The sequence below is a fragment of the Phaseolus vulgaris genome, chromosome 2 (assembly GCF_051622355.1).
Source record: "Phaseolus vulgaris cultivar YP4 chromosome 2, ASM5162235v1, whole genome shotgun sequence".
In the NCBI taxonomy this organism is placed as follows: Eukaryota; Viridiplantae; Streptophyta; class Magnoliopsida; order Fabales; family Fabaceae; genus Phaseolus; species Phaseolus vulgaris.
The window spans coordinates 44,322,791-44,334,480 of record NC_143499.1 but is presented as its reverse complement, the minus strand read 5'-3'; the positions used below and the strand labels follow the sequence as shown (position 1 = coordinate 44,334,480).

Below are 11,690 nucleotides of genomic sequence, written 5' to 3'. Positions count from 1 at the left end.
CGATAGATTTTAAAACAAAATTGTTTCACTTGAAATATTCATCAAAAAGTTAGTACTAGACATCTCATCTCAATGTATCCAATCATTACGGACATTAAAGTACAATCTCATTCATCTTTTTCAACTTTATATTTATCTAAATCGACTTAGATATTATCAAGTGCCTTTTACAATATCTTAATTTTGTGATAAATAAGAAGTTTTAACTTTTTCATAGCAACAAGTTTTAATATTTGAAAAAAAAAAACTTCTTACCAAATTAAATACTAAAATCTTATATGAACTTGCAAATGTTTAAAATAACCAACCATATGTCTCCTTCATGATTTTTTTCTGTTATAACTCCTAATTTCCCATTTTTTAGCAAATGACTCCAATGTTCCTCTTTTTATCAGTATATTGTATATTCACTTCTTCATTCAAAAGAGTTTAGACAATTTGTTTCTTTGATTTTTTTTTTTTTTCTTTTATCTTCTAACAACTGTAAAAACATGTTTTTAGTATAATCTCAAACAGATGTGACACTTCTGACCTTGAATCGTGACAGACATTGCACTGCAAATCACAGAATTCGAATATGATTAATGTGATTCACGATTCAAACTATAAAACAATTCATTTATGGATAAGTATCTTGAAAGAAGATTTGAATTCTCATGATTCTCACTACATGATTTAAATCATTATAAATACACAAGAAAGAAAACATTGAGAGTTGAGTCTACAAGAATTATAAAAGGAATGAGAAAATCACATCTGGTGGCTCAATTTCTTAACTGGGCGTAGATGCCAAAATCCAAGGCAGAAAAGGACTTTCGCAATGGACCAATTTCATTTCCTTCATTGCGATTGATCATATCAATTATTGAGGCTTGTAAGAGGGCATAGTTTTTTATGTTCTTAAGAGCATTCGGATGGCCCTCTGTTCTAGGGGATTTTCTCACACCAGACACAAAAACTGGGGATATACATTCATTCATGCTCATAAAAACTGGCCTTCTCTTGCTTTCACTTTTTCCAATTTCTTCACCTTCCATGTCTTCTGCCACACTCTTCTGTTCTCACAACCAAAACCACACAACTTATTATCATTTCTCAAACAAACACTTTCTCAATATCTATAAACTCATCTTTTTTATTCTCTTATAAAACTAAGTATGCACAGTTATCATTATGCTATCTGCAACCTTAGTTATATTGGTAGCTCATACATCATTAATCATCTGCACCATACTTGAATATTATCAAACAAAAGAACGAAACAAATCTAGGATTGGTAACTAAATAAAACTCATCAACAAAGAATCTACTACACAAACCTATAAAAGATTAACTTATATTTATCTCTAAAAAAATCCATATACAAAAAAAGGCAGAGTGTTTAGTTGAAAATGTTAAAAAATATATGAAACAATTTTCAGCAACTTGATCAAGAGTGTTTGGTTGGATATATTTAGTGAAGTTTACCTCTTTGGATGATTCTGAATCTCTCCTGCTTTGTTCAGAAACATTGTTCTTTCCTGATTGGTTCATATTGCATGTACTTGTTTGAAATAAATGCCCTTTGTTTTTCAGACCCTTTCGCCTTAATTTGTCATGAAAAAACAAGTTATCAACTTCAAAGGGAACAGAATTATAGTTCTACACTGTTATCTACAAATATCTCATGCATGATTACCATAATGTTTTATTTCATTTTTTCTTCACTTCCATTATACCCTTCATTCAAAAGTTAATTAGATACTTTATTTAACCAGAAATCTAATGTTTGATTTCAAACTTTATCTACTGAAAATTCAACCTCTCTGTCATAGAAAGAAAAAATTTCATAATGCAAGAGATAAGTTCAAGAAATCTTGTTAAAACAAGTTGTGATTACATCTTAATAGCGTACCGTTTGCGTCTTTTTGTTTGTGAGTATTCATCTTCATCTTTGTATGTTACTGCTAAAGCTGAAACGTCGCATGCTAATGGACTTGACTTGAAAAACTAAATACAAGTAATAAACAATTATCATATTGCAATTTGAGATAATACTATTTTAGAACACTTGGAATTGATGAAACTGCTCATAGAAGCAGCAAGGTGGAGAAAAGTAACTGACTTGGCTTTGAAGTGCAGAAGCAGCTGTGGCACGTTCATGAGAATCTAGATGAAGAAGTGTAGTCAAGAGAGCAGAAGCAGAGGGAGGAAAATCCTTAAAGTTTTCATCATAATTAGCTTTGTAATGAAGTGGTGGAAATAAGCTTGTCACTAGCTTCATTCTCATCCAATAATCCGCAGAAGGTGAACCACAAAGTTTGAAGATCATGTGAAGTTGTTCAACCTACAAAGCTTCAATTAATAGAGAATCTACCAAATGAATTCATGCACTCAAACAATTCATATTCCATGAATCAGACTTAGAATACGCATCATATTTGAACCATCCAATCTTCATCCAACAGTGTCCAAAATGATATGATCATTGTGTAGGGTGTCTAAGCTAAAAAAAATCACCATTTTCTTACAATGCAAGTGAAGTTTTACCTCTGTTCTTCCAGGCATAAGTGGCCTTCCAAGGAACATCTCAGCCAATAAGCATCCTGCACTCCAGAGATCAATTTCATACCCATAATCTGTTGAACCTAAAAGAAGTTCAGGAGCTCTATACCAAAGTGTCACCACTCGATTTGTGAAAGGCCCTTCAGGTTTGATAGCAAAAGAATTTGCTAGCCCGAAATCTGCAATTTTCAGCACCCCTTTTTTGTCTACTAACAAGTTGGAAGGTTTAATATCTCTATGCATAACTCCTCTCTCATGACAATGCTGGAGCCCCAGAAGCAGTTGCTGCATATAACACTTGATCTGCATAAATTACAAAATCAACAACATCAACAGCATAGAAAGTGACTATAAATTTGTAAGTTTGAACTAGTACAAATCCTAGTTATTACCACCAAGACAAAATCAAGAGCAGCTAAAATAACATTTGCATCTAGCAGCAAACAAATCACAATTAACTAACATCTCAACATGAATCTTAGGAAGAAAGAATTTAATTAGAATGTACTTTATATGTGTGTGCGCTTTTCCAATCATTGATAGACTGTGATATAAAAAGTTTGCAGCAGGTGCATAAAAGTTAAACTTAGGATGGAAATGGAACCTTTGGTTGAGTGAGTTTGTCCCTAGGGCGAGAGATAATTGTTGTAAGGTCAGAATGCATGTAATCAAAAACAAGATAAAGACTATACTGCATCCGTGATGTTGCAAGTCCTTGTAGTTTGATGACATTGGGATGATCCAGCTTCTGCAGTATCATTATCTCTCTCGCCATAAACTTTATGCTTTCAGGATCTGATGTGTCAAACCTTACCTTCTTCAAAGCCACAATCTTTCCACTCTCCTTATCTCGGGCTTTGTATACATTGCTATATGTTCCATGCCCCACCTGCAACTCCAAATCACAACTACAACTCATCACAAACAACCTCAAAACAGTTATCATGTGTTTGAATTTCCATTCAAAACCATCACACAGACGTTCAATTCAACCACACACGCGAATTTACTCTTTGAACAAGCTATAAAACAAAGAAATCACATGCCTTAGAGAAATTTTAGGATAAATACTAGAATAAAACATAACTATGTCCAATAGTATGAATTTGTTCATATTGTCAAATAACTAATCAATGCTAATTTAGAAGTGCATGATATTATCTACCTTTCCAAGTTTTTCATAGGAATCAGCACTCTTGGGAACCAAGCTATCCAACACGTTTGGTGGGATATTATCAACTAGCCATTTTGGCCAACCCTCCACAAACTCAGAGTTTGCAACAATAATCTTCTTTTCCTGAGATCTCTGAGGAACATTCTCACCAACCTCATCACTCTTGTTATCGTTTCTAGCAACACCCTTTATCTCACTATTACTATTATCCCTTTCTTTTTCATTGGATACTACTCTTTCTATCTTTTCTTTGAACCTGTTATATGAATGGTCCTTGTTGTGGTTCTGCGTCAATGATTTTGTTGCATCTTCTTTCTCTCCTTTCAATCTTCTCTCAGCGTTCCTATGAGGAGAATATTTGGAGTTAAGGCATCCCATATCATGCCACCAACTCAAACTGCAGTATCTTTCTTTCCCTCTGCATATACTATGTACTAGTATATAACAACAAATTTTTAACTAAACACAATAATAATAATAATAATAATAATAATAATAATAATAATAATAATAATAAATGATAACCAAATTAGTAATCACCGTGGATATTTAATTAAGGCTTAATTAGGTAAATATGATTTTATCCCTTAAATTTAATGAAAAAAAATAGTCTTTTAATTTGAAATAGTACATTTTTTGTTTTTTTAATTGGTATGAAATATTTATGGGTTTTTTTTTATTAAAAAGGTTTCATGTTAAGTATTACTATGCTACTTGACATCTGACATATCAAGTAACAACAATCATTTGTTATCACATAAAAAAGTATTATTAAAAAAATACAAAAATATGGGGACTAGACCAAAATCTATATGTTAAGTAGACCATACCTATTAATAAATAATTCTAATAACAAACTAGATGGAAGCCTATTATACCAATAAAAGGATTATCTATGAATAAATCTTAAATTAGTCAACTTATCAGCATACGTATTTCTTTCACGAACAATATGAATAACCCTAAACCTGATTTTTCATAGTAATTAAGATAAGTATTTCATCGATTACGAATATTTATGGTTTTATAATAGCTAAATATTTTAATCTATAAACAGTAAATTTAAAAAGATAAATGTTCTGATTTCAAGTATAGTAACATAATGTCACTAGACTCTATTACACTCAGTTATATGAGAATTTTAAGTTCCATCACCATTTATTTTTTAATTATAAAATTTACCTTTAATCTTATCTTAATAAAGAATTTGAGAAAACATAAGTGGATGATATAAAATATAAGAAACATAGCGTTAAAGAATTAAAAAAAAACGATTGTGAATAGCCGGCGGGCACAAGAGTGAGAATTGAGATATAGGAAGTAACTACGTTGGTGATCTAGTTTTCTCCGTAAACGATGATTAGTTAAAAAACAATTCTTCATCACCAAAGCTACAAACTAATTATTACATTATTTTCTGTCTTTTATGATGTGAACTATTTCTTTATTTTAAAAAATCACCCACCTTGGAATATGTACAATAAATGAAAAAAAAAATCATGAATAAGAAAAAAATCATTAACACCACAATAAATTATTTATGTATGAAGTGATATGTCTTTTGGTTTGTAATTTTATCCATCATTTATTCCATGTATAAATTAGTTCACCATTTTATTTTAATTGAGAACCTTGTGTCAGTTATTTTAATGAAAAAAATCGTATTAGCTATCTACGCAATGCAATTCCAAAAAATTATAAAAAAATGCTCACACACCTGTGTTTTTTTCTCAATTTACTTTATTTCTTTTATTGTTATTCATATGTGATAAGGCAGTTAAAGTAATGGAAAAAAAAAGTCATGTTAACATATTTTTAAAACAATAATATTTTTTTAAAATTAAAAGTGTATTATTTATTAAATTGTATACATATATTATAATTCATGTATAAAATAATTATATATTAAAATCTATAATTCATTCATGTCACATAAAGTCTATAAATATATATTTTTAATTACTTTTAAAAAATTTAAAGTAAGATAAAATGAATCGTTACTCCAACGTATATAATAAAGTCAAACTTAAAAACTATAGCTTGTTTGAAATATGAATAAAATTATTACAATTTTATCATTTACCCTGTGTTCGTTTGGAAAAGTGAATTTGTGAAGGAACTGTATGCATTTTTCAACACAATTAATTATGTTTAAGTCGTGATCAATTATGTTCTTAGCATTTATATATTGTACTAGAATTCTTTTTATAGTTACATTATTAATATGTTTTTATATTACAACAAAATAAATAATTAAGATAAAATATATTTTTTCTCTTTTTCATTTCACTTCCTCTTTAGCACTGTCTAGAAGAGCCACCGCAAATAAAACCCAGAGATAGCCTCAACAAATGCACAACAAACTCTTCTCTATTCCGTCTTATGTAGATTTCATAATTGAATTGAAATCGGACCCGTCTCTTTTTTATATCCTCTTCATTATTAAAAAGAAATTAAAAAGTATTATCCTCTTCATTATTAGTTTTTTTTCTCTAATGTTAGATACATAGTTCATATTAGACAAAATTTAATTTAGTCTGATATAAATACATCATGGACTTATAATAAGGTCAAAAGTTAAAGTGTTAATCTTTCTAATGAGATCAGAAACACATACCAAATCTTGAAATAAAGAAATTAAACAAAAAATAATACATAAAGTATTGTGTTGGCAGATGTTTAGAATAAACACAATACAAGAAACCATACTGGCTATCTTATGCATGTACCTGGAATGCAAGCTACTCTAAAATATAAGGACTTCAATTATTGTTTGGATTTGCAAACGCAGGCAACCAAATCTACTTTTGAAAAGCAATCATGTTCTTCCCACTAAGATCTTTTCAATTCGCACCAAATAAGGTATAGTTTATTCAAGAGTAAGATGAAAGGTTCAAAAGTATAGCATGACCATTTTAGTTACATTTCAGCACATTAGCGCACTTGAAGATAGTTGAAATACAGCAGAACCAAATCGTTGATGAACTATTTCAAATTATAGGACCTTGGCGAAGTCACTGCAAAAGAGCTAAACATTAGTTCCTCCAATGGCTATGATTTTTTAAACCTGACAACTCAGTAATCAATAATCTGTCAGGCTCGTATCTTTCTTTCCTTTTTCAACCCTTGTCTCTTCAGCAAGTGTTTCTATTATGTACACAAAATCTCTTTTTTCTTCTTTTCCTAAGAACGTGTCCTCGAACTAGAATAATTTCGTCAACAAATTCTGCATATACGCTGGTTATTTAACTAATCCGCCAATGCTAACACTGTCTCCACCAATAACCTTCTGTGCCGGCATGCCAAGATCAAAAGGTCCCATAGATTCATTCTGTGTTCAGATAGAACATTACTTAAATCAGAAATCAATATACTAAAACATAATAAACAATGTAATGCTTCAATGAGGAAATTAAATACCCATTTGATGTCTGTTAACCCAAGACTTCTTTCATCGTCATATGGCCGTGAAGAGAGTAACAAGTCTGTCTGAGTCTTCCCAAATGGAGGATTTGGTGAAGGTCCATCTTGATCATTGACCTTAACAAAACCACGAGATACAATAAGTAATGATGGATAACGAAGCATCCTTACGACTATATAGTCTCCTATAGAAACATGATCTCATTCCCACGTCAATTTGAAGCCCAATATCCGTCCCAGACCCAATGCAACATTAAAAGTTACTTTATTAGCAAAACATTTTTTGTGAAGCCTTAAGTTCATCTGAAACTGCAAATTATGTTTATATAAGCCTTGTTAATACTATGTATTTATAAAGCTGCGATAAATTATAACAAGTTATACATTGCCTTCTCAAAAGCATTTTTTATTTCAAAGTTACTCAAATCAAAACCAGGGTCTATTTTATAAATTTCTTTATTTTGAAGTCAATTATTTAAATTAGTCAAAAGATCCAAAAAAAACTATTACCAATCTTGTGAACTATCTCCCAAAAAAAGATTTTAGAGAATTAAAGAACTTGTTTTGTGAGTTATCTTATGAAAAGAACAATGTAGCTTTTGCATCAGACAAGCCAGCTACATGAACCTATTTCACATTTCAGTAACGGATACTCGTTGAAGACTGAGAAGAACTGACCTTTTCTGTATTCGAAAACTTTAACAAGTTTGAAGAAGTATCCTGACTGCATGCCACAGAATAATCCTTTCTACGACTTGTCAGCACATCTGTTGGTGAAGACAACTTCTGAAGAGGAAATGCATGACATGTTTCTTCAGCATCCAATATGGATGGGCGCAAGTCTTCGGCAGATAGTCTTGAAACTGGACGATTACTAATTTGGGCGGCAATAAAAGCATCCAATGAATCAGAAGTTACATCACAAGGCTGTATGCCAGCAAATGATTTTGGATCAAGCCCACCAAACAATGATGCTTCAGACAGGAAGGCCCCAATGCTTATATTGCTTAGACTATCAATCCATGGAGATGATGACTGTTGAAGACCACTACTTACTCTTGGCTCATTATCCTAGTTAGAACAAACATGAATATCTTAGAAAACAAATATTTATGATGGAATGCATTGGAAAATAGGCTTTTATTAAAACATAAAGAACATATTTAAACTGTCAGAGGATTGGCATTCAAAATTCACTTTAAATTCAGGACCAACCAACAATGGATTTCTAAAACATCCTATAAAGTTCCAAAACTATGAATTATATATGTACAAAAATGCCCAAGTGATTTTATCCTCATGTTAGATCTTCAACTAATAAATTTTTATACCCCGTTCCAAAACTTTTCCATACTTCTGAATCAAAATAAAGCAAAACCATCATAAAAATCATTTTGATGTTCTTTGAATCACAAAACTAAAATTTGTAAACCAGATCAACCAGTAAGACCCACATCTCCTGCAACAAAATTGATGTACAACCTATACAATTATCTGCAAGTTATTACACAACAAAATATCGGACTATCAGCTTTTCATAGGATCAACAGCTGCATTTTCTACTTTCTGAGCCATGGCTCCACTTATTGCAATGCCCACATCAGTTTCTCAGTATTCTTTGCCTACCTGAACCATGTGCTGTTCACCACATAAAGTCTCCTCCAAATTAGCATTGGCAGTGGTACCTCCATCTACAACAGGCTTATAGGGAGTTGGTGTGGAAGGTATACCAGAAGATCTGGGTTCATGTATGTAGAACCATCCATACCTTAAAAGAGAGAACAAGTTACAATATAACTATTAACAACCTAATTTTCACATAAAAATAGGAGATATGAGATAGAAGATGATCATATAATACTTCAAGCGGAAAATTGCAGGGCTTCCTACAGCAGCATAAACGGCAGAGGCTGTTGTGTCACTGTCATTAATAGTCCATCTTTTGCAGTCAGATAGATTTTCCACTATATTATAAGGGAAAAGTATAAGCTCCCCTTTGGCTATACTTGAAGTTCCCCACTTCTTACCAAGGTGTTTTAATATTGAAGATATTTTCTTTCGACCTCGAAGTGTGAGCTCCAAATAAGGATTATGCCCATCCTGAAAGGAGATATAGTCTAAGAATCAAGACCTACTGCATGTAGACTAGGAGAAACATAAAGTACATCCAATTTTGCCAAAATACTACACAAATCAGCCTAACCTTTTCAAGTCCTATCCGAGTTCCTTCGTTAAGTGGGAAAAGTTGTAACTTGATTTTTGAGGAAGTGAGAATTTCTCCAGGATGAAGTTCAATAGCCCCTCTATTTTCTGTTTTAAAATTATTTTTGTTCACAATTTCTGGGCACGTACCCATATGTTCCTTAAACAGAAAATATTGATTCTCTTTATCATTCAACACCTCTTCACTGCATCCTAAACAGTAAAATATTAAACTGTTAAACAAAATGAACAAGGTAGTGGCAACTGAACATTTCTGTAAAATTGAAAATAGTGTCCCCACATCAAAGAAAATAAAAGATTCATTTCTTCTAGGGCAGCAAACAAAGTGCATTAAAAGGGATGAAAATATGAAACCAAAACAAAAATACATCACCTCTTGCCTTGAGCTCCAACTTATTTGTTCTCTTGGGAGAATTTCTCACTCCAATGGATCCTGTCTTTAGATTGCACTTTGCAGAAGCCTTCACAACTTTTCTTTCTAGTGATCTATTCTTTTTCATTATAGCTGAACCCTCCAAAAATTTATGTTAATAAAAATAATCCTTGCTGGAAAAACAGCAAATAATGGAAAGAGAAGGCACTAAACAACAATTTAGATGAAGAGATTCAATGACTAAAGAAATAATGAAGATTAAGTATTACCAGAAAATTCATCAAACAGAAATCATCCAGGCTTGCTTTCAGTACCCACTGTTCTGACATCACAAAACCAAACAGATAACATTAAATTGAAGTCAAAGGATACTGAGTCCTGACATGTTATCAGATTGCACATCAAAAGCTACCGATAACATACAAGTATACTTATGCAGACACTGTATAAGCTTCAAATTAGTACAGATTCAAAATTCAGGCCAACACTAAAACCTCAATTGCAAACGAAATTCATCATAACCAACCATTTTTCCATATTTCACTACAACTATCTACATCTTTACACTTTTCGTGCTTATTCACACAATCATCATACATGCCAAACTTAAGAAAAGCCAATGAAGACTGAATTTCAAGACAAGCAAGACCCAAGAGTCAATCACACAGTCCTAATTGTGCCTTGGATCAATATAAAGATACACCCTAAGAACCCTCAGACTATCATCGTAACTACATACTAACAAAAAACCCTAATTCGACTATTACGCTTATACAGATTACAAAAAGAACAAACATTCCAACGCAACATGCAACAAAACCATATTACAAGACTGTTACAGAAAACGAAGGTCACCACGTGAAGTAATTGAGTGGGAAAAAAAAAACAAGACGAAGGATAGGGATACATGCAAATATGCAGCGATGAACACCGAAAACACGTTTAATCGGTGGGAATGAATTCGGTGTAGCGAAGTCAGATTCAATAGTCTAAGAAGGGTTTGGTTTTAGAACCTTCGAGAAGAAGCAACCAACGGAACGAGGAATAACTGAACGGAATCGCAGGGGAAGGAAGGAACAGGAACTGAAACAGTGTGCGCGGGAATGAATCAATGTTGAAACATTGTAAAACGAGGGAACCAAAAAGAAAAGGACCACCAATAGTTACTTTCCGTTCACGTTTTCTCTTCTGGGCCTAAAAGATGGGCCTGGAATAAATAAAGTCAGGATTTGCTAGTTGCATCCCGTAATTCCCAAAATTTCGATATATTCATCATTACACCTTTCTTTTGTCTGTGACACCGGTGTGTAAGTAAAGGCATTAAGAAAGTAGTTATAAATTACAAATTAGTTTATATATTAATTATAAATAGTATAAAATAATTTCTATATATTTTTTTATATCAATTAATTTATTTTAACTTTTAAGAAACTTTATCTTTTTCTTAAAAATACTTGTGCATAAATTCATTTAACAAACTTTCTTTTTTTTTCTTAAAAATACTTGTGCAAAAATTCATTGTGAAATACATGTTTTTCTTTAAAATAATTAATTTAAATTAATTATTCTGGATTTATCAAATGTTTATTTTCATTAGGAAAGGTATTTTATAACGAGTAATTCAGAATGTTTAAAAGTCAAATCTTAAATATTGGTCTTGTTGAAATGATGAAGAAGACATTGTTAAAGAGAACAAGGTATATATTGTCATATTCTATATTAGATAAAAGGTATTGGATTAAAGTGGTTAACACAACATGTTTCTCAATTAATTGTTCTTTATCGAGAATCATTGATTTCAAAACTCTTAATAAGGTATTATGATTTGAAAAACTAATTCACTACTCACTCTTTAAGGTGTTTAAGTAAACTCATTACCATATTGATGAAGATAAAATTTAAGTTAAATCCAATAAGAGAGTGTTTGTGATTCTAGTTGAAGGAGCTAAGGAA

General features: G+C 31.6%; 2 protein-coding genes across 5 annotated transcripts; both read right to left on the bottom strand.

Annotated features, from left to right (window-relative positions):
• Positions 1-626: 626 nt before the first annotated feature.
• On the bottom strand, positions 627-4,115 carry LOC137809798 (putative serine/threonine-protein kinase At1g54610). Its single transcript, XM_068610875.2, has 7 exons — positions 3,710-4,115; positions 3,149-3,433; positions 2,530-2,847; positions 2,105-2,326; positions 1,895-1,989; positions 1,468-1,585; positions 627-1,055 (listed from the first exon to the last, which is right to left on the bottom strand). The coding sequence occupies exons 1-7, from the start codon at positions 4,094-4,096 to the stop codon at positions 765-767; spliced, it is 1,716 nt and encodes a 571-aa protein (XP_068466976.2). The 5' UTR covers positions 4,097-4,115; the 3' UTR covers positions 627-764.
• A 2,217-nt stretch (positions 4,116-6,332) lies between these two features.
• Positions 6,333-10,924, bottom strand: LOC137812437 (TSL-kinase interacting-like protein). 4 transcript variants are annotated; one of them, XM_068614410.2, is made up of 9 exons: positions 10,751-10,924; positions 10,007-10,054; positions 9,738-9,869; positions 9,345-9,549; positions 9,003-9,241; positions 8,768-8,909; positions 7,820-8,212; positions 7,139-7,258; positions 6,333-7,049 (listed from the first exon to the last, which is right to left on the bottom strand). In XM_068614410.2, the coding sequence occupies exons 4-9, from the start codon at positions 9,495-9,497 to the stop codon at positions 6,960-6,962; spliced, it is 1,137 nt and encodes a 378-aa protein (XP_068470511.1). In that variant the 5' UTR covers positions 9,498-9,549; positions 9,738-9,869; positions 10,007-10,054; positions 10,751-10,924; the 3' UTR covers positions 6,333-6,959. The 4 variants fall into 4 exon arrangements, with proteins under 4 accessions (XP_068470511.1, XP_068470509.1, XP_068470512.1 ...); XM_068614408.2 differs by having other exon boundaries at positions 9,345-9,556; positions 10,007-10,059; positions 10,751-10,897; XM_068614411.2 differs by having other exon boundaries at positions 10,007-10,059; positions 10,751-10,883.
• Positions 10,925-11,690: the final 766 nt, after the last annotated feature.

Excerpts from the sequence above, each read along its gene's own strand:
- LOC137809798 (XM_068610875.2), bottom strand. The coding sequence starts at position 4,096 with ATGGGATGCCTTAACTCCAAATATTCTCCTCATAGGAACGCTGAGAGA. Across the intron at positions 3,434-3,709 it reads CCTATGAAAAACTTGGAAAG|GTGGGGCATGGAACATATAG; the intron begins GTAGATAATATC and ends TTGGAGTTGCAG. Across the intron at positions 1,056-1,467 it reads ATTCAGAATCATCCAAAGAG|AAGAGTGTGGCAGAAGACAT; the intron begins GTAAACTTCACT and ends TTGTGAGAACAG.
- LOC137812437 (XM_068614408.2), bottom strand. The coding sequence starts at position 9,864 with ATGAAAAAGAATAGATCACTAGAAAGAAAAGTTGTGAAGGCTTCTGCA. Across the intron at positions 9,557-9,737 it reads GTTGGAGCTCAAGGCAAGAG|GATGCAGTGAAGAGGTGTTG; the intron begins GTGATGTATTTT and ends TTTACTGTTTAG. Across the intron at positions 8,213-8,767 it reads GTGAACAGCACATGGTTCAG|GATAATGAGCCAAGAGTAAG; the intron begins GTAGGCAAAGAA and ends TGTTCTAACTAG.